At 40.1% G+C, this 26,566-nt stretch overlaps 1 protein-coding gene and 1 pseudogene across 2 annotated transcripts in view; one reads left to right on the forward strand and one right to left on the reverse strand.

Annotated features, from left to right (window-relative positions):
- The first annotated feature begins 338 nt into the window (after positions 1 to 338).
- HIKESHI (heat shock protein nuclear import factor hikeshi) overlaps positions 339 to 26,566 on the forward strand; it is a 37,426-nt gene continuing 11,198 nt past the window's right edge. Inside the window, exons 1-3 of one of the 2 annotated variants that reach the window (XM_075546422.1) lie at positions 339 to 571; positions 5,435 to 5,672; positions 25,124 to 25,275. In XM_075546422.1, the coding sequence (XP_075402537.1) occupies positions 542 to 571; positions 5,435 to 5,672; positions 25,124 to 25,275 (420 nt within the window). In that variant the 5' untranslated portion in view covers positions 339 to 541. The remainder of the gene's footprint in view (positions 572 to 5,434; positions 5,673 to 25,123; positions 25,276 to 26,566) is intronic. The other variant, XM_075546421.1, reaches the window with a different exon arrangement.
- On the reverse strand, positions 18,038 to 19,617 carry LOC142444295 (mothers against decapentaplegic homolog 2 pseudogene; annotated as a pseudogene).

A 26,566-nucleotide genomic window follows, 5' to 3' on the forward strand; every position in this document is an offset into this window, starting at 1 on the left:
AGAAAAAGGGAAAGACCTAGGGATTTTGAGCAAGATTGAAATCTGGTTCCACTGTGAGTCATGATTTCCTACTTATAAAAAATAAATAATAACAGCTACGTCAGAGAGTATGGAATGTATCTAAATGACTATTATGAAAGCACATACTAATCTCGTTAGTTAGAAACGTCTCTACACTGTACTCAGAAATTTGGAATCGGACTACACGGGTAGGAAAACTCAGACTACCATTCCCAACGGGCACATCCTTCCGCTTCCGTTCCCGGAAACGGGCGCAGAGCCTGCTGGGATTTGTAGTCTCGCCCTGGCCCACCTCTCTGGGTTCGGGCAGTGTGGCGTAAGCCCCGGAAGTAGTCTTGCTAGTTAGGAGAAGAGTGTCGGAGGTCGCGGGGGCACGAGGCGTTCCTTTCGCTGCTCCGGTCGCTATGTAGTGGCGGGGCAGCCACTGTCCTGCAAGTTCTGGAAGATTCTTGGACTGCGGCAGTAGAATTTCTGGTTGCCGGCCTTGGGTTCCTGGCCGCTCGGCGGAGCCGCTGTCGCCATGTTCGGCTGCTTGGTGGCCGGGAGGCTGGTGAGAATGGGCGGGGTGACATCCAAGAGGGGGCGGGGTAGGAGCGCGGAGCTCGCGGGACTGGAGGGTGCGCCGCGGCCAGGGATGCGGGGTAACCCGCTCACGTCTGTCTTCGGGCGGCATGTGTGCGGGGGGCGAGAGGGCTGCTCTCCTGTGCCCCTAACTCCATTCACCGTCACTGGAGCAATCACGGCCTCAGCTGCCATGTGTGGCGTGCCCATTCCACACCAGGCACCGAGTTCAATTATCCGTCCCTCCAGCTTTGTATGCCGCCATTGTTTTGGCACCTAAACTTAGTATCTGAGACGGTTGTTGCCATGCCCCCTGTGCGTTATTAAGTAAGAACTTGAGCTCCGTCGACCGTAGGAGAACTCGCCTAAGCGCGCAAGGTGAGTTCAGATAACCCTGACAGTCAGTGCATCTCATCTGGGTCCTTTGGGGAGGACCCTGGAGAAATGTGCTTCCCTTGGTTGGAAGCTAGCTGCTGGAAGCACCTGAAACGGGTTCTGAGCCATAGTTGGATCAACACCAGAAGGATAGGCACAGCGTGTTTCTTTTTTCGTCCTAGAGATAATAACTTCCCTTGCCAGATCCTAGGGATTAAAGGAGATCGGCATCGGCAATTGTTTGGTTGAATTTTGGAGGAGGACTCTTAAGTGCCTTCAAAAAAACCCTACCTGGAAACCAGTTCATTTTCAGACCTGACACACTTAAGGTTTTTTTTAACCCCTCCTTTTTTGTTTTCTTCAATGTTGCAGCTCCTTTGTTGAATATTTTTAATCATTGTTTGATAATGTACTATACTCTGGACACAGTTCTAAATAACCTCAAAGATAGAGGTAGGGCTGGGTTTCAAATTAATTTTTTATGCACTTTTGGAGGAGCCCCTTTTTATCTTTCATTTCAGCTGTGTTGGAAAATAATTTGATGATAGCTAGACCTGTAGCTGCTTATCCCAAGAGCCAACCAATTCAGGTTATCATGAGGACAAGATTTGGGTGGGGGTGGCTTTGTAATTCTGGAGTACTCGAAGAGGTTACTCAAAATGAAGAGCAAATTAAAAAACCAAACTCTGCTATTACGTTGATTCTGACTTACAGAGACTCTATGGGACAGAGTAGAACTGCCCATTTGGGTTGGGGGCTGTACATTGTTACATGAGCAGGAAACATCATCTTCCCCCCCCCCTCTGTAATTTTGTTACTGTTATGAATCGGGTGACCCCTGTGAAAGGGTCGCTGGACCCCCAAGGGAGTTGAAACCCACAGGTTGAGAACCATTGCCTTAAATTTAGCATTAGGAACCCAACCCTTAACAGACTACATCACCAGGGCTCTTTGAAGGCCCAATAGACCTGACAGTATCTCAAAACTTAGTTATATTATTCTACTACTGGGAAAACTGACTTTAAGTTAGAAATCCTGTTTCCTTTTCTCTGAAAATTCTTGAACAAAAGAAATCCTTTTTTCCCTAATGTCAAGAATTAGAGTTTAATAGTAAAGATTTATAGACTGGTGCCTAGTACCACTTAACTATTCACACTTAACTATTTCTTTTGCTTGTTAATTCTTTCAAGACTTGTATATACCAACTTTTTAAATACTCCTTAAAGTCAAATGCATGCCCCAAACTGTTGAAATTGAATTCAGAAGAGAAACTCAGTACTTAAAATCAACAATACTCAGCCTAGGTGTGTTGACGACTTCACCTAGGGAAACTAGCCCCATGTTAAATTACATAACTGTGGTCTCACTTAGGACCCAGGTGTCCAACTGGGCATCTCAGCTGGATTGCAAAATGGGCCTGTCACCCACAAGCTTCTGACCATCCATAACCAAGCTGGATTGAAAGAAATGAGTTCCTAGAAATGGGATGATCCCGGCTCATCTTTCTCTTCCCGCTCTTTAATTGATGACATTCTAAGTAAAACTATAATCCATAGTCTCAGAAGTCAAATCATGGTTACCTTTGGATGGGGAAAACAACATTGGAGAGATACAAAGGATGTTTCTGGGGTGTTGGTAATATCCTATGACTTGATCTGGATGGTAGTTACACTGGTGTGTTCACCTTGTAAAATTTTAATGGAACTATGTATGTATTCTAAATAACACGTTATACCTTCATTTTTAAAATTTTTATACCTTCATTTTTAAAAAGACCAAGAAATTACATGTTTTTTTTATAGGTTTCTTTGTAGTAGTGGATATGATATTTTAGAAGAGACTAACCAATCATTCACAGTCAATGAATTCTAGGAAAGAAAAAGAAGTTGCATTCTAGGTAATAAATTGATAAATCAGAGTCTTTAAAAAACTAGGGCCTCCACATGAAAGAAGCACACCAGCCTGTGTGATCACAAGGTCCCGAAGGGATCAGGTATCAGGCATCAACGAACAAAAAATCATGTCATTGTTTGCTCACCTTCCCAATACCACGGTCGCTGAAGACAAATGGGTACATAAGCCAAGAATGGTGAAGAAAGCTGATGGTGCCCGGCTATCAAAAGATAGAGCATCTGGGGTCTTAAAGGCCTGAAGGTAAACAAGCGGCCATCTAGCTCAGAAGCAACAAAGCCCACATGGAAGAAGCACACCAGCCTGTGTGATCACAAGGTATCGAAGGGATCAAGTATCAGACATCAAAGAACAGATAATTAAATCATTGTGAATGAAGGGGTGTACAGATTGAGGACCCAAGACCCATCTATAGGCAGCTGAAGATCCCCTTACAGAAGGGTCGTGGGGAGGAGATGAGCGAGTCAGGGTGCTGTGTAGCAACGATGAAACATATAACTTCCCTCTAGTTCCTAAATGCTTCCTCCCCACCCCACTATCATGATCCCAATTCTACCTTACAAATCTGGCTAGACCAGAGGATGTACACTGGTAGAGATAGAAACTGGAAACACAGGGAATCCAGGATTGATGATCCTTTCAGGACCAGTGGTGAGAGTGGCGATACTAGGAGGGTAGAGGAAGGGTGGAATGGAAAGGGGAAACCGATTACAAATATCTACATGCGACCTCCTCCCTGGAGGATGGACAACAGAAAAGTGAGGGGAGATGTCGGACAGTAAGATATGACAAAATAATAATAATTCATAAATTATCAAGAGTTCATGAGGAAGTGGGGAGCGGGGAAGGAGGGGGAAAATGAGCTGATACCAAGGGCTCAAGTAGATAGCAAATGTTTTGAAAATGATAATGGCAACAAATGTACAAATGTGCTTGATACAATGGATGGATGGATTGTGATAATTGTTATATATGATCCCCCAATAAAATGATTAAAAACAAAAACAACTAGGGCCTCTACTCAAGTACTCCCTCAAGGCAAAAACACTTTGTTCTAAAAACCCGGCCTTCCATGATACTCAACTTCCCAACGCCATCGCTAAAGACAAAGCGGGTGTATAAGCCAAGAGTGGTGAAGAAAGCTGATGGATGGTGCCCAGCTATCAAAAGATACAGCATCTGGGGTCTTAAAAGCTTAAAGATCAACAAGCGACCATCTAGCTCCGAAGCAACAAAACCCACATGAAGAAGCACACCAGCCTGTGTGATCATGAGGTGTCGAAGGGTTCAGGTATCAGGCATTAAAGAACAAAAAATCCTATCATTGTGAATGAAGGGGAGTGCGAAGTGGAGACCCAAAGCTCATCTGTAGGCAACTGGAGATCCCCTACAGAAGGGTTGCGGGGTATAGCACCAATGAAACATACAACTTTCCTCTGGTTCTTTAATGCTTCCTCCCCTGTACTATCATGATTCCAATTCTACTTTGAAAATCAGGCTAGACCAGAGATTGTACACTGGTACAAATAAGAGCTGGAGATACAGGGAATCCAGAACAGATAAACCACTCAGGACCAATAATGAGAGTAATGATACCAGGAGGGTAAGGGAAAGGTGGGAGGGAGGGGGAACCAATCACAATGATCTACATATAACTCCTTCCAGGGGGATGGAGAACAGAAAAGTGGGTGGAGGGAGATATTGGTTAGTGTAAGACATTAAAAAATAATTTATAAATTATCAAGGGTTTGCAAGGGAGAGAGGGTGGGGGAGGGAAGGGAAAATGAGCTGAAACCAAGAGCTCAAGTAGAATGCAAATGTTTTGAGAATGATGAAGGCAACAAATGTACAAATGTGCTTGACACGATGGATGTGTGTATGGATGATGGAAAGAGTTGTACAAGCCCCCTATAAAATGATTTAAAAAAACAATGAAAGATAATTCAGGCTTCATGTTTTAGTGACTAGAACAGTTAAGAAAACAGCAAAACCTTACATAAAGCAAACTTTTATCATCTGTCAACCTGAGTACTTTCAAAATTAACACGACTTTTTGCTACTGGATTAAATTAGCAGTTTGAAACAGAAAAATATATTTTGAAATATACCAAATTCAAGGTAGAAATTTTTAACTTTTATATAATTATTTCTGGATTGCTTATCCATTTTAATTTGCTTGGGATTCTTTACCTTCAATTTGCAAAATCAGGCTTTGGTGTTTTGACCAGCCTTTTATTTTTAAAACATTTTGAAGATATAGTGCCACGATGGTGCTAGTATCCCTATGAGAAGGCGGTGGGATTGGTTTGGTTTGGTCTGAAACTAGCTATTTATATGGGGGAAACCTTTTGTAGGCAATTCTAACATAGTTATGTTTTTAAAATAAATTATGTTTCCAGAATTATTTTAAGGCTAAAGATATGACAGGTTAAATTTTATAATTAAGAAATCAGATTAATCCAGTATTATGCGCTTCAACTATAATTGGTCACATCATTTACAGTGATAGTAGGAGGCCTGTAGAAACTCCTGAATTGTGAACTAATAGGAGCCTCTTATCTTCTAGGTACAGACAGCTGCACAGCAAGTAGCAGAAGACAAATTTGTATTTGATTTGCCCGATTATGAAAATATCAACCATGTTGTGGTTTTTATGCTTGGAACCGTCCCATTTCCTGAGGGAATGGGAGGCTCTGTCTACTTTTCCTATCCTGATTCAAGCGGGATGCCGGTATGGCAGCTCCTAGGATTTGTCACGAATGGGAAGCCAAGTGCCATCTTCAAAATTTCAGGTCTTAAATCTGGTAAGAATTGTATATTAAAATGGTTTCATAATCAATCAGCCTTTTTATTAAATAATATACCATGGGACATGGGTGGCATTGCTAAAGTAATTCAAACTGGTTTTCAAGGCAAATTCATGGTAGGGACCACCTATAGAATTAGAAACCAGGGTGGGGTCCAACAGTCTCTATTTTAATGTTTCCTGGGTGTTTCTCTTACATGCCAACATTAGAAGATCGTGACTCTGGGGCATATACCGTATATACTCGAGTATCAGCCAACCCAAGTATAAGCCGAGGCACCTAATTATTACCTGGGAAACAAGAAAAACTGATTAACTCGAGTTTAAGCCTAGGGTGGAAAATGCAGAAGCTATTGGTGAGTTTCAATAATTGAAACAAATGAAAATAAAATTACTAAAAATTGAGATATCAGTGGGGTAATGTATTTAATATTTATTTTAAATAAAAAACATAAATAAAAGGACAAGTCATTTAACAGTAAACCAGCACAGTAAGTGGAAAATAGGCTCAACAAAAACAATAAGGTATCAACAATGATACCTTAAGAGTACTATTCCCTGAGCTCAATCAGCAACCAAGCTAAAATGTAAAGAGTTAAAATCCTTCAAAACTGGGTTCCTCATCATCATCCGTATCCCAGTGCAGAGCTTCAGCTGGTGTGAGGTCATCATAGACACTGTCCTCACTGAGATCGCTGTCATCACCATCACTGCTGTCATTTTCATACAAAGCGCAGTCTTCACTGCCCTCCACAGCATTACTAATACTACATTTCTGGAAGGCACGTCACACCATGTCTTCTGGAATGTCTTCCCATGCATCTCGAACCCACTTTGCTATTAACTCTATGTCAGGCTTCATGAGATTTCCTCCTTTTGTTAGTCGGGCTTGACCAGATGACATCCATTCATGCCACTGACCCGTGTATAAGCCGAACAAAAATGTGCTGAAAAACTCGACTTATACACGTGTATATACGGTATGTTCCGATCCATAGCGACCCTAAGCACAACATAACTAAACATTGAGTGGTCCTGCGTTGTTCCTGTGCCTGAGCCCGTTATTGCAGCCATGGTGTCAGTCCTCCTGGAGGGCTTTCCTCTTTTTCGCTGTCCCTCTACTCAACCAAGGATGATGTCCTTCTCTAGGGACTAGTCTCTCTCTGACAACATGTCCAAAGTGGGTAAGACGGACTCTTGCCATCTGTGCTTCTAAGGAGCACTCCTCCAAGACACATCAGTTTGTCCTTTTAGCAGTCAATGGTACGTTCAATATTCTTCTCCAGCACCACAATTCAAATGCATCCTTTCTTCTTTGGTCTTCCTTATTCAATGTCCATCTTTCACATGTACACGAGGCATTTGGATCAGGCTCACGTTAGTCTTTAAAGCAGTGATTCTCAACTTTCCTAATGCCGCAAACCTTAAGTTCCTCATGTTGTGGTGGCCTCCCAGCCATAAAATTATTTTCATTGCTACTTCATCACTGTAATTTTGCTACTGCTATGAATCAGGCAACCCTCGTGAATGGGTCTTTTGACCCCCCAAAGGGATCACGACCCACAGATTTAGAACCACTGCTTTAAAGTAACATCCTAGTTTTTCAGTACTCTAAATTTAGAGTTCTTTTTTTTAAAAAAAACAAACATTTTATTAGGGGCTCACACAACTCTTATCACAATCTGTACATATACATACATCAATTGTATAAAGCACATCTGTACATTCTTTGCCCTAATCATTTTCTTTCTTTTCTTTTTTTACATTTTATTAGGGGCTCATACAACTCTTATCACAATCCGTACATATACATACATCAATTGTATAAAGCACATCCGTACATTCTTTGCCCTAATCATTTTCAAAGCATTTGCTCTCCACTTAAGCCCTTTGCATCAGGTCCTCTTTTTTTCCCCCTCCCTCCCCGCTCCCCCCCTAAAGAGTTCTTATGCAGCAGATTTGCCTAATGCTGCACATCTTTTGATCTCTTGATTGTTATTTCCATGAACTTTGATTGTGATTCCAGGCAAGACAAAATCCTTGATAACTTCAACCTTTCCCTCTTTTTTTCATAATACCTATTGGTCCGTTTTAGAGAATGTTTGCCTTTTCATTGAATCCTAATCCATACTGAAGGTTGCATTCTTTGCTCTTCACCAGCAAGTGCTTCAAGTCCTCCTCACTTTCAGCAACCAAGACTGGGTTATCTGTGTATAGCAGGTTGTTTAATAGGCCTTCCGCCATTCCTGATGCCACATTCTTTTTTTTTTAATCGTTTTATTTAAGGGCTCATACGACTCATCACAATCTGTACATCAATTGTGTAAAGCACATCTGTACATTCTTTGCCCTCATCATTCTCAAAACATTTGCTCTCCACTCAAGCCCCTGGCATCAGCTCCTCATTTTTCCTCCCCCTCCCTCATGAGCCCTTGATAATTTATAAATTATTATTTTGTCATGTCTTGCCCTGTCCGACGTCTCCCTTCACCCTCTTATCTGTTGTTTGCTCCCCAGGAAGGAGGTTATGTGTAGATCCCTGTAATTGATTCCCACTTTCCATCCCACCCTCCCTCCACCCTCCCAGTATCGCCACTCACACCACTGGTCCTGAAGGGATCATCCGCCCTGGATTTCCTGTTTCCAGTTCCTATCTGTACCAGTGTGCATCCTCTGGTCTAGCCAGACTTGCAAGGTAGAATTGAAGTCATGATAGGTGGGGGGAGGGGGGGAAGGAAGCATTTAGGAACTAGAGTAAAATTGTATTTTTCATCATTGCTACATTGCACCCTGTCTGGTGATGCCACGTTCTTGTTCATATAGCCCTGCTTCTCTGATGATTCCTCAGCACACAGATTGAGGATGTTGGTGAGGAGACAACCGTGATGCACAGCTCTCCTGATTCTAAACCTTGTGTCCTGTTCCCTTGTTCTGCTCACACAACTGCCTCTTGATCCATGTACAGGGCCAGCATGAGCAACAAGGAAATGTTCTGGAATTTCCATTTTTCTCAAGGTCATCCACAGTTTGTTAGGATCCACACAGTTGAATGCCTTGGCATATTTCACAAGTAAACATCTTTTCTGGTGTTCTCTGCTTTGAGACAAGATCCACCTGACTTCAGTAATGGCATCCCTGGTTCCACGTCTTCTTCCGAATCCAGCCTGAACCTCTGGCAGCTCCCTCTCAATGTTCTGCTGCAACCTCTATTGGATGATCTTCGGCAACATTTTACTTGCATGTAATCTTAGTGACACTCTTCCATGGTTTGAGCGTTCTGTTGGGTCACCGTTCTGTGGAATGGGTAGAAATACGAGTTTCTTCCAGTTAGTTGGCCAAGCAGCTGTCTTCCACATTTCTTGGCATAGGTTCTAGTGCTTCATCAGTTTCTTGAAACTTTTCAGTTGGTGTTCTATCAATTCCTGGAGTCTAGCCTTTCTCTTCCCATCTTGTACGATACTGTGGCTCCAAGCAAGACAAAATCCTTGATAACATCGACCAAATTCCAGAATTACAAACACGCATTCTCTAAATATTAGTATGCACCCGTAAAAAACAAAAACTCTTTTTTATCATAACTGTAATACAATTATCATACTAAAAATAGTAATTCCTTAATATTGAATATCTGGCCAGAGTTCAGATTTCTAATGGTCTCAAAAGTTTTATTTTTATCTATTCATTTAAAAAACGATTTAAAAGTTGTTGCAATGTTAATGTATTTTTAAATACTTTCAGGATATATTTAATAAGGTCCTTAATGTTGCAATTGGTTGATAGATCGCTTAAGTACCTACTTTTAAAACATCAAAGTATAATATATTCTCTGTCTACTAATTCCAATAAATTAGTGACTTGATTTAGAAGTAATTTGATTTGGCTTAAATTTAGTTTTTAAAAAAAGGGAAATTATTTTAAAAAATAAGATGAAAATTTAGTTTTGAGTTTTTGGCAAATGATTGTAGGTGGTGGTTCATTCTTTGATCAGGAGAGACATGGATGGCTGTCACTATTTTTGAAGTTAGCCATCTCGTGCAATGCTGGGATTCATAATTCCGTAGCATGTGGTATCTTAATTCTTTCATTATCTTTATTAGCTGTGTTGCCTTGGTTCAGAGAAGTGTGCTTGTCTAGCTGTCTAGTTGGAGTTGCAGCCAGAAAACCGAGGGTCAATGCTTGCTGCTTTCTTTTCCAGTGCAGTGTCAGAAAAAACCTGATTCCTAAGCATTCTCTAACGATAATTGAAGGTTTTAAAATTTTGGTTTTATTTTAAGTTATGTACTCATGAATCTATGAGGGCGCTTCAAAAATTTTGTGGAAAAATGGAATTAAAAGAGAAGAGTTTTCCCATGGAATGTTTGAAGTTCCCTTATATATGTTCTAACCTTCAGTTGGATGTATTCTAGCCAGTGGTATACCATCAGGATCCACGGAACCTAATTTATTTTAATTTTTAATTTTCCTTTTAAAGCAGATATTAATGTTTCATGACTTTTGTCATTTCATAAATTTTTCAAAGAAGTGGTTATGCTTCTGCTGCTAACCACAAGGTCAGCAGTTCTAATTCAGCAGCCGCACTCCATGGGAGAAAGGTGAGGCTTACTGTTCCCAACGAGGCTCTCTACACAGTTACAGTCTCAGAACACACAGGGGCAGTTCTACTCTGCCCTCTGCGGTCCTTAAAGGTTGGCGCTGACTCTATGGCAATGAGTCTTTTTTTAAAAAAATTATTAGTAGCGTTTTAATGCCTTATTAAAGTCACTGACTTGGGATGAACTGCATATTTAAGTATATGGTTGGTTATATCTGCCCATACCTGTGAAGCCGTTGCCATAATCAAGATAATAAACATATTCATTATCTGTAAAAGTTTCCTAGTACTTACAACCCTTTCTCCTGCCTTCTCTCCATCCCTGTTGAACTATTGAATACCTTTTGTCACTGCAAAGGAGCTTGTATTTTCTAGAATTTTATATAAATGAAATGATACATTGTGTACTCTTTTTGGTCTCCCTTCTCAGCATAATTACTTTGAGAGTTTTCATCGCTTAGCGTGTATCAGTATTTCATTCCTTCCTATCCGGATTCACGTATGGAATGTTTTCCCATTCACCTACTAAAAGCATAGCTGTTAGGGACATTTGTGTACAAATCTTTGTATGGATGTGTGCTTTAATTTTTCTTGGGTAAATACCTGTGAGAAAATAGCACAGAGGTCACATCTGACCTCCTCTGTCTCCCCAAAGAAGGAGACTTCCAAGCCCTCACCAGTCCAAGACCTATTACCATGAGGCAGAGGTCAGGCATGCTTCCCCTCCCCCCTATCCTTACCCTGTTGTGACACCAACTGTTCTTCCCACAACATCCTAGAAAAACTGGGTTTGATAATGGCAATGGCCCACAGAAGTCGCAGGCAATACTCAGAATTCAGGAGGCATATTAGGAGAAGCTAACACGTTACCACAAGACAGGGTCAGAAAACATTAAGGATGCAATCTTTGGTCCACCGCAGCACCTCTCCTCACTCTGCAGCCAAGTCTCTCTCTCTGGTCCTCAGCCTCTCAGCCATGCGGCCTCAGTGGCATAGCCCCTTGGCTTTTCTCTGGATGGCTCTTTTGCTTGGTCCTATGGTTTCCAAGGCAGCAAGGATTGCAAACATGCTCCAATGATGGTTCTTTTTCTATAATGGTTCTGGGAATTCTTTCTGTTCCTGCTTCTGACATAGTTCTCTCACATATGGATATGGGTTTTTCTCTTTTAGTAGACCATACCCATAAAGACGCCAAGGGTGGTGACTAGGTTCATCCACTCTAGTAAGGTGTAGACTCAGAACACAGCCTACCTTAGTCCTTTATATTGGCATAACAGAGCACTCCCTCCAAAATGGGCTTATAGCCAGGCATAGAGGCTAGAGTTTATAGTACACGATACAAGATATATGGCTAAAAGAACCATATTAATTCACTAATATGACTAGAAAATCAACAAGCAAATGGCCTGAATGTCCCCCAAAACTGTTCTTAGAATGCTCTTGACAGTTGACTTTTGCTTTGATTGGACCACTGCCATCTTTTGGTAGCCATTGCTTTGAATGCGCTTTTTCTTTAGGATCAAAACTGGGAAGGCCATGTTACATCTTCTACCCGTTTAAAATTTGCATGGGAAGTTCTGCTCTTGTCTGCAGCTAATATGAGCCTAATAGTTTGGGCAACCTTGGAACAAGTTATCCATTTATTTAGACTGCTGGTTTCTATGGTCTATTGCCCCCATTAAACATTTTGTGACGCAGCAGAGATTTCACAGTTCTTCCATCCATCTTTTACTATTAATTTATTATTTGTTCTTGCTGCAGTTTTAGCAGAATTCGCATTCTTTTTTTTTAAAACAATTTATTAGGGGCTCATACAACTCTTATCACAGTCCATACATATACATACGTCAATTGTATAAAGCACATCTGTACATTCTTTGCCCTAATCATTTTTTTTCTCCTCTTTTCTTTTTTTACATTTTATTAGGGACTCATACAAGTCTTATCACAATCCATACATATACATACATCAATTGTATAAAGCACATCCATACATTCCCTGCCCCAATCATTCTCAAAGCATTTGCTCTCCACTTAAGCCCTTTGCATCAGGTCCTCTTTTTTTTTTTACCCTCCCTTCCCTCTCCCCCCTCCCTCATGTGCCCTTGGTAATTTATACATCGTTATTTTGTCATATCTTGCCCTATCTGGAGTCTCCCCTCCCCCCCAGAATTCACATTCTGATACGATTATTTTTAAATGGTTGTCTTGCTCTTACCAGTACTCAAGCTAGATCCTCTTTAAGACATTTACAACAAGTTAGTTTGAACTTATTTTGGTGCAACACTTTTTGGAAACCCATGCGTAGGTTATTTATTATGAATATTTTCCTTCAATCTAGAAGACGCCTTGTATTTACAGATATAAGCAATGCAGGAGAGGCAGAAGTTAATTTCAGGAAAGAGAAAGATAAGTATTTTTTCAGATTGCGTTGAAGGAGTACATAGGACACAGTAGCACCCTTCAATACAAAGTGGTAGCCTTTGTTTAGTTTATAGCTGCTGTTAAACGTTCTACATAATTTGAAAGTGTAGGATAGATTGTTCTTCATTTTGTACTCAGAGTCATATTTATTATTAAAGTCAATGGTGGGGCTTGGTGGTGCTGCGGGATAAACATTGAGTTGCTTACCACAGGTAGGTGGTTCAAGGGCTCTAGCTGCTTCTCTGGAGAAAGATGAGATTGCCTGCTTCTGTAAAGCCTTGGGAATCCTACACACAGTTGCTATAGGCCAGAATCAACCCCTGTGATTCTATGAATATGGGCTTTCGATTATTGTTTTATCCATTAAACAAATTGTCAAGGCAGTACTTATGCTATAAAGAAAAAAAGCAACTTAAAATATCGATATTTAGTTCATATCAATGTTAAACAAGTGATAAAATGCCGTCACAATATTTTAAAAGGTTCTTTACCTAGCGTGCATTTGAAAAATTATTTTTGGATTTTGAAAGTTTAAACATTTTTAATTGGCATATAAAACCTAGACCTCTTCGTAGGAAGTGGTATTCTTACAATATGTAAGAATAAGGGGACTTGTAATGGGCTTTCCTTCTTGAGCTGCCTGCCTTTTTTCTCTCTCCTTTTCTTCTGATGAAATACAGAAATCCTTTAAAAGAGAAAAAAGTACAAGCTTAGGATATAAGATTTGATGCCTGGAGAACTTTGGAAAGTTAAGCCCCTTGCAATTTTTTTCCCTTCTTGTTTTTAAACAGTTTTATTGGCACTTCATCCACATATTGTTATATAATTCAATAGCTCAACCATATCAGGAAGAGTTGTACAGTCTTTACCACAATCAATTTTTGAACATTTTCTTTTCCTTGTACCCAATATTATTCATGTATATTTGTTCAATTATGGTAAAAAAAAAACATATACAGAAGCATTTCTCCAATTCAGTAACCTCTACATGTATAATTCAATGCTATTTCAATTTTGTATTTAGATGCTATCTTCATAATGGGTAAGAAAAATTTAACTGGAAATAGAAAAACTAGGAGTTCTTTTTTTATTCTTAATCATTTTATTAGGGGCTCATACAACTCTTATCACAATCCATACATACATCAATTGGGTAAAGCACATTTGAACATTCATTACCCTCATCATTCTCAAAATATTTGCTCTCCACTTAAGCCCCTGGCATCAGGTCCTCATTTTCCCCCTTCCCTCCCCGCTCCCCCCTCCCTCATGAACCCTTGATAATTTATAAATTATTATTTTGTCTTATCTTGTTCTGTCTGACATCTCCCTTCCCCCACTTTTCTATTGTCCGTCCCCCAGGGAGGAGGTCACATGTAGATCCTTCAAATTGGTTTTCCCTTTCCAACCCACCCTCCCTCTTCATTCCCAGTATCACCACTCACACCACTGGTCCTAAAGGGATCATCTGCTCTGGATTCCTTGAGTTTCCAGTTCCTGTCTGTACCAGTGTACACCCTCTGGTCTATCCAGACTTGCAAGGTAGAATTCGGATCATGATATTGGGTTGGGGAGGAAGCATTTAGGAACTACAGGAAAGTTGTATTTTTCATCGTTGCTACATCACACCCTGCCTGGGTCGTCTCCTCCCCAACACCCCTCTGCAAGGGGATCTCCAGTGGCCTACAAATGGGCTTTGGGTCTCTACCCTGCACCACCCCCACACCCCCCTCATTCACTATGGTAAGATTTTTTGTTCTGATGATGGCTGATTCCTGATCCCTTAAACACCTCGTGATCGCACAGGCTGGTGTGCTTCTTCCATGTGGGCTTTATTGCTTCTGAGCTAGATGGCCACAGACACTATATCTTTTGATAGCAGGGCACAACTAGGAGTTCTATAAAGGGATTCTTTGCTTTATATGAAGACTATTCAAACTCAAGTTAGTGGCTGTAAATGCAATGTCAATAAAATTATATTTTGTCAATATTAAAAATTATATTTTGTTTTAATGGAATTTCTGTAAAAATTGAGAAGAACTAATACTCTAGGTCTCTTGCTAAACATAATTCTTAAATTGTTTGTTCGTATTGTGAGAGCTTGGGAAGTACCCAAGGCATTTCATTAAACATTTCTAATAAATTACAGAAGAAAAAGTATCTGCTTAGCTAGTTGAGACTTTGTTGTATTTTTCATTCCTCAAGTAATTATTTAATGTCTACATTAGTCTTAGCATTTGTACTTCAAACTGTTGACTTGTCTCATGATTTATATGTATGTGGATATTAAAATCAAATGACAAGACAGTGTTCAAAGGAAGCAGATCAGTAAATTGAGATAATTAAGAACAACTTTATGGAAGATTAGTTTGGAGTGTGAGTCTCAAGGATGAGCAAAGTTTAGATGGGCTGGAAGTGGGAGAATGGGAACTGCATTGAAGGATGGTCAAAGTTATAAAAGGAATATGTACAGTACCTTCCAATGACAGTGTGGAGGAAAATTATGGGTGGCGTGCTAAGCTTCTGTTTGCAAAGGGAGTGGGGAGGTTTTAAGTGTAAAGTTGGTATATTGCATGGGTGGTAGTGATATATAGGATTCCGGTGGGTTTATTTTTATTGGTAGGCAAATACTTCAGCATGAGAATAGTATTAAAAATGATGCCTTAGGAAAATCAATGCTTGGGATGATGTGGAGAATTTTGTTGAGATTAGAGGCAGACAAGTCAGTTAGGAAGAGTTTATAATGACTGATGGATAAGGGAAAGGATAATATACATTGAATATCTGCTACGTTCAGTGTGTTAGCCAGTAACTAATTAATCGGGAACAACCTTCTTTAGAGATGAGTATTATTAGCCCCTGTTTTTGAGGAGGCTGAATTTCAGAGACCCTATGTATTTTTCTCAGATAGCTAACTTTTAGGTGGTATGTATAGATCTACATTTTTCATATGGTTGTATGTTCTATGGCGGTATCATAATCTCATCCACATTGGTAAAAAATTGGCTTGTTTCTATTTATTTTTTAATCATTTTATTGGGGGCTTGTACAACTCTTATCACAATCCAAATATCCATCCATTGTGTCAAGCACTTTTGTACTTTGTTTCCCTCATCATTCTCAAAACATTTGCTTTATACTTGAGCCCTTGCTATCAGCTCCTCATTTTCCCCCTTCCCCCCTTGCTTCCCCTCCCCTAGGAACCCTTGATAATTTATAAATTATTATTATTTTGTAATATCTTAGACCGTCTGATGTCTCCCTTCACCCATTTATCCGCTGTCCATCCCCCAGGGAGGAGGTTATATGTAGATCCTTGTAATCGGTTGCCCCTTTCTCCCTCACCTTCCGTCCACCCTCCCGGTATCGCCACTCTCACCACTGGTCCTGAGGAGTTCATCTCTCTTGGATTCCCTGTGTTTCCAGTTCCTGTCTGTACCAGTGTACATCATCTGGTCCAGCCGATTTGTAAGGTAGAATTGGGATCATGATAGTGGGGCGGAGGAAGCATTCAAGAACTAGAGGAAAATTGTATATTTCATCATTGCTACACTGCACTCTTGTCTGGCTCGTCTCCTCCCTGAGGCCCTTCAGCAAGAGGATGTCCAGTTGCCCAAAGATGGGCCCTGGGCCCCCACTCTGCACTCTCCCTCATTTGCAATGCTATGATTTCTTTTGGTCTTTCATGTCTGATCCCTGATCCCTTTGACTCCTCATGATTTCACGGGCTAGAGTGCTTCTTCCATGTGGGCTTTGTAGTCTCAGCTAGATGGCCGCCTGTTTATCTTTAAGCCTTTAAGACTCCAGACGCTATATCTTTTGATAGCCGGGCACCATCAGCTTTCTTCACCACATTTGCTGTGCACCCGTTGTCTTCAGCAATCGTGTCAGGGAGGTGAGCATCTTAGACTGCCGAGAACAAAGTGTTTTTGTGTTGAGGCAGTGGTTAAGTAGGAGCCCTCTGTCCATCTGTTTTCTTAATACTAAACCTATAAATATATGTACATAGATCTACTTCCCCCTTGTCATATGTAAATATATTTACATCTGTATATGCCTGTATTTATATCTCTATAAATGCCCTGTGCCTCCTAGTTCTTTCCTCCATTTCTTTGTATTTTCCTTTTGTCCCACTATCATGTTGGAAAGTGTTTTCTCTGTTTCCATTTTTTCCCAAAGAGTTTGTATGTGTAAATTGTGGATTGACCCTCTCATCAGTATGAAATAACCTTTACCTGTGATGTTGCTCTTTGTGTTGAAGTCTATTTTGTCTAAAATTTATGTAGATACTCTAGCTTTGTTTATAAGTAGTATTTGCATGATATATATTTTTCCTACACTTTTTCTTTTAATAGAAATGTGGGTAAATAACATATATGGATACATTTTAAAAATCTACTTGTACAATCTGTGCCTTTTAAGTGGAGTGTTTAGTTCATTAATAATAAACATGCTTACTGGTATGGAAAAGCTTAAATTTTGATTATGTTGTTTGTTTTTATTTTTCTTTGTGCCTTCTCTTGGATTGAGTATTTTTTACGGCTCATAGTTTTTCTTCTTAGTTATATACCTTTGCATTAATTAGTCTAGTTGTTACTCTAGGAGTTATCATGAGCTCAGACTGGCTTCTCAAGAGAATCAAAAACCAGTGATGCTTTTTTTTTTTAACTGTGATACTGATCATGATACAGCCCCTGTACACATAGCTACTACTGTTAATAAGAAACCTTTGGGACACTCAGGGTTTTTTCTTGATTTAAAAAAAATCATTTTATTAGGGGCTTATACAACTCTTTATCACAATCCATACATACATCAGTTGGGTAAAGCACATTTGTACATTCATTTCCCTCATCATTCTCAGAACATTTGCTCTCCACTTAAGCCCCTGGCATCAGGTCTTTATATTTCCCCTCCTCTCTACTCCCCCCTCCCTCATGAACCCTTGATGATTTATAAATAATTATTTTGTCATATTTTGCCCTGTCCAACGTCTCCCTTCACCCCCTTTTCTGTTGTCCGTCCCCCAGGAAGGAGGCCACATGTAGATCCTTGTAATTGGTTCCCCCTTTCCAACCCACCCTCGGGACACTCAAGTTTATGCCGAAGAATACACCAGCAAATCTTTAAAATCAGCTCTTCTTCCTGGTCTGACAGGGTATTTCTATACATTCATCTTCCCATCTAATATTCAAATCTAGGAGACGGATTCCACAAGGTGCTTTCACTGATGAGACCTAAAGTGCTGTTTTCTTTCTTGTATTTTTGGATTGCAAACAGTTCATGGGGACCACACACACGTACTCTGACATGAAGGCTTGTAAGGGAACTTGGTTGGTGTTGGAGCTTTATGCCGTGCCTGAGCAGCGCACTGACGGGGAGCCCATCTGAGTTAACACTGTCCGACCACTGCAGCGGGCCCTTCAGATGGAGTTCAGTCCGGCAAGGCATGCCGCTTCCCCGCCTTTCACGCAGCTCATGCTGATGGCGCACAGTCTAGGGAGCTGGCACACTGCTTCAAAGCCCTGATTCACAGACTGAGCCAGAAGAGCAGCAAACTCCTGGCTGTTGAAGATCTTGAGATTACAACCTGGTGGGGTTTTATACACGGTTTCAGGGTGCCAGCCGTGTCTCTGATTGCAATTGGGGCTCTGCACAAAGATTGCACTATCACTGAGGCATGCAGCAAAAACCTCCCCACCTGTGTAATCCAGGCGCTCTGCTCCTCCTGTATGCCTCCTTGTCATTTCTACGGTAGCATTTCAGTTGACGTTGGAGAGTAACCCTAAGCAGAACCTCTCCGAATTGGAAGGGTCTGTAAAACCATCTACAGTAAGCGAGAGCTGTGAGGCATGGAAGGTCTCTCCAGCCCTCTGGTTTAACTCATAATACGCTGCGGAACACCAAAAGGCAGGCTCTGAGTAAGTAACTGGTATGCAAATCCAAGCTATGATTGACGTGGGACAGAGCCGAGGGAGACAGTTCTGCTGGAGATCCTGTATTCATACTCTGGTTCAACTGTTGGTCATTTGTTCCTCCGTCTTCACTAATACACCCAGGAGGTGGTGTTCCTGGGATGTAATTGCTTCGTGGCTCAGTGCCTGCTGGGAAATTCGTGTTTCTGGAATGCAGTGGGTGTAGTCATCCAGAGGCGGGAGTTCTGTTACGATCTCGGTGTGCCGCGGCTCCAACCCTGGAGGCAGAACCGGTGTCTCAACTCTGATAGCGGGAAGGGTTCACCCACACTTCCTCCTTTTGAAGATGAAAAGCATATTCGCAGCGTCCGATTGCTTTGAGGTCGTGAGGGCTGCGAAGATCCGGCCAGCGCCGTAAGCGGCAGGAGATGGCGGGCGGCAATCCTTGTCGATGGGGCACCTGGAGGCGCCCATCGAGAGCTCACCTGCTCCGTGCAGAGAAGCTGTAAAGGCCTGGTGTGTCGCTCGGATCTAGCGTATTTGGTGTTCTCAGTCCCCAGATTTCAGAGCCAGTGCTTGGTGCGGTGACACTTCGCATTCCAAGGTTGGGTGGTGGCTGCTTTCTCAAGCTCACCCAACCGCCCTGTGTCCTTTAGTTTCTTCACCAGACTCTGCATGGCTTTCTCACACCACTTTTCTTCCTGTCCGTTCTGCTCACCTCCACCGGCTCCCCCAAAGCCACCAGCCGACTTCTTCCACCCCAGCAGTCTCTTTCTTCACTATTGGCGGGGTGAGGGGCAAGATGGACGATGTGGTCTTATCGCTGGCCACAGTCTGCAGTACGAAAACGCCCTTCTCGGGCTAACCAGCTTGGGGCTCCCAGTGCCGCTCGCTCAGTTCCGGGCGGCCCCCAAGGTGCTCTCTGTACCAGTGATGCTTATATGTGTCTATAAACAGAGAGATTTATCTGGAGGAAATGGCTCACATACCCTGTTCCCCCGAAAGTAAGACATCCCCCGAAAATAAGACCTACTTACATTTTGCCTCATGCTGAAATACAAGACATCCCGCCGAAAATAAGACCTCCCCCAAAATAAGGCTCCCCGAAGCTACCGTAACTCTGGACTGTGGACCGTATTGGCCGGCCTGGCAGTGCAGCTCACTGTTGGCTGCAACACAGCCGGAGCAGACAGGAAGTGCGAGGTCTCTTTTAATAAAACAATAAACAATAAATGTGTACCGTATTCTTCTTCATGGGAAAATAAGACATCCCCTGAAAATAAGACCTAGCACATCTTTAGAAGCAAAAATTAATATGACATCGTCTTATTTTCAGGGAAACAGGGTATTTGTAGAGGCAGGCTAGTTCCAAGTTTGGGGTCAGATATTAGGCGGAGGCTTAAGACTATCTTAGTTACCAGACACCTGAGAAGTTGACATCGAATCTTAAATAACACAACTTAATTTAAATAAATAATAATCTTAAATTTTTAGTTTCCCCTGAATCAATAGTGTAAAAGCAAATATCTATAGTTCACAGCCATGATCATCTTTATAAAGTCATCTTTGGTTATTGTTAGAGGGTATCATCTCTAGTTTTCCAGAGATTAGCAGTCAGTCCAGTTAGTGAAATTCTTCATACAGTGACAAACACCATCTCTGGTTGTCTTTTCATTATCAGTACAGTTAGTGAAATTCTTAACACAGTGATAGAAACCTTAAGGAAAAACTAAATTTGCTTATTTCCTTTGAATTAAAGGTGTTTATCTACATTGTCATCTTTGTACCAGAGTTCATCATTGGATGTTAAGGAGTCAGACAGATAACAGGAAGCCAAAAGTTCTGATATAAATACTGTATAATTTCCTCTTAACTTTAGAATTGTTATACCTATTAAGAGCTAATTATAAGAGGAAAATAGGATTATATACTCACATTATTTTTAGACTTAACCTGCTAATATATGCATCCCATGACTAGTCCTGTTCTTGGAATTTTCACAATGAATTGAACCTTTCGTTGAAGTCTTTTGGGGAGATTGGCTGCTGTTTTGGTGTTTGTCTCTCTTAAGAATATAAAGTCGATTGATGCATGTATGGATTGTGATAAGAGTTGCATGAGTCCCTAGTAAAATGTTTTTTTAAAAAAAATATAAAGTCAAAGAACAAAAGCCACTGTCATTAAATTGATTCCGACTCATCCTGACTACAGGACAGAGTAGAACTGGCTCTTGGAGTTTCTGAAGCTGTAAATACTTATAGGAGCAGAAAGCCGCATCTTTGTTTCACCATTGAAGACAAAAATACTTGTAATTAGAATTATTAATTGATTTTCCACAAGTACCTACATATGTGGTTTTGGCTCTGTGATGTTAGCTAGTGCTATTAGATCTCACGGTGCTCCCCCCGCCCACGGTGCTGGTTGAATTTTTTTTCTTTCAAAAAGGCTTTACATGAATTCCAAAAGTAGCATGTAACTTTAGTAATACCTTTAAACTGCAAGATGCACAAAGAACCTTGAGACTTTCTCCGCTTCAAATAGAAGGCAGAAGGCAAATGAAGAATGGTTTCCAGTTGTAACTAGTTAAACATCTTAAGCCTGTAAAAACTATTATGAGATAGCGTGTAATAAAGAAGAAATTCTGGATCATGGTTTATCAGAAACATGAGTCCAACCTGCTTTAAATTAAGGTTAAAAGCTTGATTCTGAATTTGGAAGCTGAAGAGTTTCTTAACTGAATGAATTTAAATGAATGAATATTTAAATGAATATTTAAATGAATGAATGTGATTATGTACATCTCTGCCAAAGATAAATATTTTTAGAGTTCACATACTATTTGAAGAATTAGTTTGACCCGCACACACATACTCTTTCATATACACAGAGTTCCACTTAAAACCTTCCTTTTCTCTGTAGGTTAACTATTTGTAAAGTGTTTCACGAGAAAATGAGGAAATGGCTCAATGCCTCAGTCAGGGAGGATTTCAGTGACATCTGCTATGGAGAATGGGAGACAGAAGAGGCCGAGATGGGAAGAGCAGGTGGGGGAGTAGGACACTAGGTCAGATGTAATAAAAACATCTATAGAGAGCCATATGAATATTTTTATTCTGTCTACAGTGCTTTCATATGTGATTCTATGTGATAGAAGAAACGTAGCAGTTGTTTCAATCATCTGTGGTATAAAAAAAGAGGGATTATATATTTATCTGAATAATCTAGAGTAAAGTAGCATTTTGGAGAATACTCTAGTGAGAAAAGGCCTTAAATGTAAATTAGGGGGAAAAAAAACAAACAGTAAATTAGGTAACTTTATGGTAGGGTTTTATATTTTTGTTTATTTATTTTTATCACCAAAACCCTACTACTTGGGTAGTGCTAATTTGGAGGGATACTTTTAAAGTATGAGCTGTGATATTTTTTGATATTATAAATTTAAAATTTTTTACTTTGGAATAATTTTAGAGACTATAAGGATATTAACAAAAATATATGTATATATACGTATTTTGGTTTCTGAGTTTTTAGATTCCATACTAAAGAAGCTTTTTAACAGATCTAATTAAGCTGCCATTTCATAGTGTATTGCTCAGTTTGGGCCTAACGATTTTCTTCAGTCTTCTGTTTGCTGCCAGGCATACCTATACTACTCGGCCTGTGGTATGTTAGGGTCCATTGGACTCCCTTTCAGATATGTAGATTCTATTTTGAGTACTGTAACTCATCAAAGTTAATATTTTATAACATTCTTATGTAGAGGTTTTAAAAACAGAACACTTACTTAAATGTATTTAATAGGCTAAAAACTAATTCTATCTTAAAACTAAGTTGGAGTCACTGCCATTTATAAATCATGATGTATTCGGGGTATTACTGATCTTATTTTTTCTGATATTACAGAATTAGAAATGTAATATTTGGGACTATTTTTCCATTTCATCATCCAAGTAATCATTTTATCATAACTTATCAATTATCTTACTTACACTCTAAAAAAGGTTGAAATACCAAAATGAAGGAATGATGGAATGGGCTAGAGCAGTGGTTCTCAACCTTCCTCAGGCCACAACCCTTTAATACAGTTCCTCATATTGTGGTGACCCCCCAGTTATAAAATTATTTTGGTTGCTACTTCATCACTGTAATTTTGCTGCTGTTATGAATCATAATGTAAATATCTGGTATGCAGGATGTATTAGGTAACACCTGTGAAAGGGTGGTTCGCTCCCATCCCCCGTCAAGGGGTTGTGACCCACAGGTTGAGAACCTCTGGGCTAGAGGAAAGGTTGGCAAACTTTGTAAAGGGTCAAGTAGTAAATAATGTAGACTTGGGGCCACTTACAGTTTTTGAGACATTTGGTTTTAAAATCAGAAAATTTTAATTAAAAGTTAAAATTTAATAAAAATTTAAATTTAAAATCAGAAAAATGTGTTTGCTGTATTTAAATACTCAGTCACCATTCTAATAAAGTTTCTCCTCTTTATTTGTGTTCATATATATGCATAGTTATGTAAATAAATTGTGATGACATCTTTTCCTTATATGCCTCCCAGGAGTACAGGTCTGGTTTTTAAAAGCATTTCTTTCTTTGAGTTGTCCTCTTGTCAGCTCTTGACATTGAGGGAAGGGCACGTTGAGAAAGAGCTACTAGCTACTGAGAGTACAATTGGACTGTGGAGGACGATCATACTAGAAGTTTTGCTTCCTCTACTGTGTTGTTCTGACAGTAAGTTTCTATGTAACTGATAATGTTTTTCTTTTTACTTTGGCTGTCATGAATTGAGATCCAAAATCAAACACCACATGTGTAAGGCTGTATGTATGTTGTCTTTCAGTGTTTCTTTCTATTCGTATTTTATTTTTATGGTTTGTAAATAGGACCTTTATACTTGGGAGGGGTGCTGGTGTAATGATCTTAAATCCATTTTAATAATAAGATGATGAATAACTTAAGCACAAAGTAGAGCTATTTGTAAATATAGATTACAGATCATTGAAGTCTTTTACGTTCGCCCCCCAAATTGTTGTCCTACTTGAGGAGAGCTCAAAATGTGAGTTAGGATGATTTCCTTAGTCTTTTCTCTCACAACATGTCTTAGATTTACTTAGGGAGTGTGCTCACTTGCCACATTTTGTGTGTGATGAATGATGGATGTCAGACCCACCAAGGCTGTCTGCTTGCGTAGGCTATCTGTAATTCTAGATAAGGTAAGAGATGGTTACTATTAACCTTGAGGAAATGCTGGGGACAGGGAGCACGTGTGACCTCTTCTCACTTCAACAAGAAAAGAGAATCCAAGGGCACATCTACCCAAGGATGATTCCTATGAGGCAGAAGTCAGTCATGCTCTACCCTCCAATTTTTCTCACCCCACTCTGACCCTAACCGGTTCTCTCAAGATGTCCTGCTGGGATCAGTAATCTGTTGCAAGAGCCATATAGAACTCCCAGGCGGTCCTCATAATTATGAGGTTTAATGGAGAAGCCAACAGAATAGCACAGTCAGGGTCAGGAAGCACGAAGGACTGCAGTAGTTATCTACACAGCGTCTCCGATTAACCAGCAGGCAGGTTTCTCTCGGCTCTCTATCTTTCTCTGGTCCTCAGCCTCTCAAATATACATCCCTCTGCCTTTTGCTTTGTTTTGTGAACCAGAAACGCTCGGCTCTGCCATGTGGTCTTACCTGATGAAATATACTAAGATAACATCATAACAAGATACTAGAAGGAAATTTAAAAGTTTGAGGACAGATTTAATTACAAGGTCCTGTAAAATTTCCATGAACGTTTTGAAGCTTTGTGGTATAACGTTATAAACATAGGCACCTACAACAGAGCATCAAAACACGAAATAACACCTCAAAAACCTGAAGGGAGGCAGACAATTCGAGACTCATATAAGTGGAGGCTTTATTATCCCGCTTTCAATAATGGAGTGCGTACACAGAAGATCATCAAAAATAGAGAACGTGGATGTTATAAATGAACCATACCTAACACATGTACAGAGAATTCTACTTAAAACTGCAAGTAGTCTTCTCACTGGTACATGGAACATTCTCCCGGATAAACCATATATCAGCTCATGAAGCATGCTTTTTGAAAGCTCCCTTATACATTTGTAATGCCAATTTGATAAAAGGCCATCAAATGTTGATGCGTCATGTAATAAATGTAGTTTACTGGTGAGTAGTCATTAAAACTTGTTCTAAAAATCTTGGGATTTTTTTCAAATTATTTTACTCTCATTTGTCTATTTTTCTCATTCTCGTGTCCATTTGTAGCTGCAGTAATTTTAATAATTTTTAGAGAAGTAACAGCAGTTTTATCTGGTGAGGAAATTTTGTTTTCCTATTTTTTAACATCCTTAAAACTAAATAACCTTTTATATTTTTCTGAACAGAGTCAAAGTTGTATGTAACCAGTACATATACATGATAGGTTTTTCACATACTTACAAAGAGATTTGTAGAACTCTGAGTTAAATCTGAAGTCTGTTGTATGAATTTCTTTCAGGGGAAGGAAGCCAACATCCATTTGGAGCCATGAACCTTGTGCGGACTCCATCTGTGGCTCAGATTGGAATCTCAGTGGAGTTACTGGACAGCCTGGCTCAGCAGACGCCTGTAGGAAATGCTGCTGTGTCGTCAGTCGATTCCTTCACTCAGGTAATTCAATGCACACTTCGTTATTTTCTAAAAAGGAAATCATGTTCTAGGCTCTAAAAATTTTCCTGTAAAAGTGAAAATAGCACATATATCTTAGGTGATCAACTTCTATGTCTTTCAGGTTAATTTGCTTTGTATATGCCCAGTGCTGTCCAGTCAATTCTAACTTGAAGTGACCCCATAAACAGGCTTTTCACGCTTACCTGACAGCGTTGCCAGAGCACCTTGCTTTTTATATAGGCATTGACATTTTTATGAATATTTGGGCCATGTCATTGTTAGTTATAAAATAACTCAATGTAATTTTTAAAAATGAGTTCAAATCTGAGGGTCTTTAAAAAATTGCATAGAAAAATAAGAGATAATGCAGTTCTTCTACAAATTTTCCGAAGCCCCCTCGTACTGGCTTTTACTTCATAGATGGTACACTGAGTCGTAGTTATTCAAATAAACACTGTAGGCAGGACAGAGCCTTGTCTTCATTTGAGCTTTAAGTGCCATTGTACGGCTGCTCTCTAACTTGTTTCTTTTAGCCTCTGTGTTCATCTCTAGTCAGTAATTTAAACGCCTTCCCTCCACCCCTGGTAACTATCACAGAACGCTTCTTTTCAGTAAAAACTTTTTCTTGTCTTCTCAATAAGAGTGGATTCATACAATATTTATCCTTTTGTGATTGACTCATTTCCCTCAGCATAATATCCTCCATGTTATGAGGTGTAGTTTCATCGTTACGCTTTGACATTGCATAGTATTCTACGTTGTGTATGTACTGTAGTTTGTTTATCCATCATTCCATTATTGGGCTATTAGGTCACCCCAGCTTTCTACTGTTAGGAATAGTGTTGCAATGAACATGGCATGCATGTTTTTGTCCCAGTTCTTATTTCCCTAGAGATGAAAGCATACTAATTCGGGTGAAGGGGAAAGCAATAGACAAGGAAAGGTAGAGGTCAGCAAAAGCTGGAGTCAGGGCAAGACACCGAGAGCAGTGCAAGAGTTAAAGGCTCATTATTTTTTTGTTTGTTTTTAGCATATTAATAATTGCAAAAATTGAAATAACCAAGACATCTTTCCAAAGGTTAGTGGTTAAGCAAACTGCAACACTTTTTACAAGAGTGTATTGTTTAGCAATAAAAACATATGAGTTGAGTGGCAAGGCCTACAGAAGATCACTGGGTTGACAATCATTGTACAGAGTGGGCTCAAGATGGTCAGAGGACTTGGGTTTCAACTGAAAGATAGCATCCAGGTTACTGAAATCCTCTGAAATGCAAGTGATCCAAAATCGATG

Source organism: Tenrec ecaudatus, chromosome 4, assembly GCF_050624435.1.
Source record: "Tenrec ecaudatus isolate mTenEca1 chromosome 4, mTenEca1.hap1, whole genome shotgun sequence".
Lineage (NCBI taxonomy): Eukaryota > Metazoa > Chordata > Mammalia > Afrosoricida > Tenrecidae > Tenrec > Tenrec ecaudatus.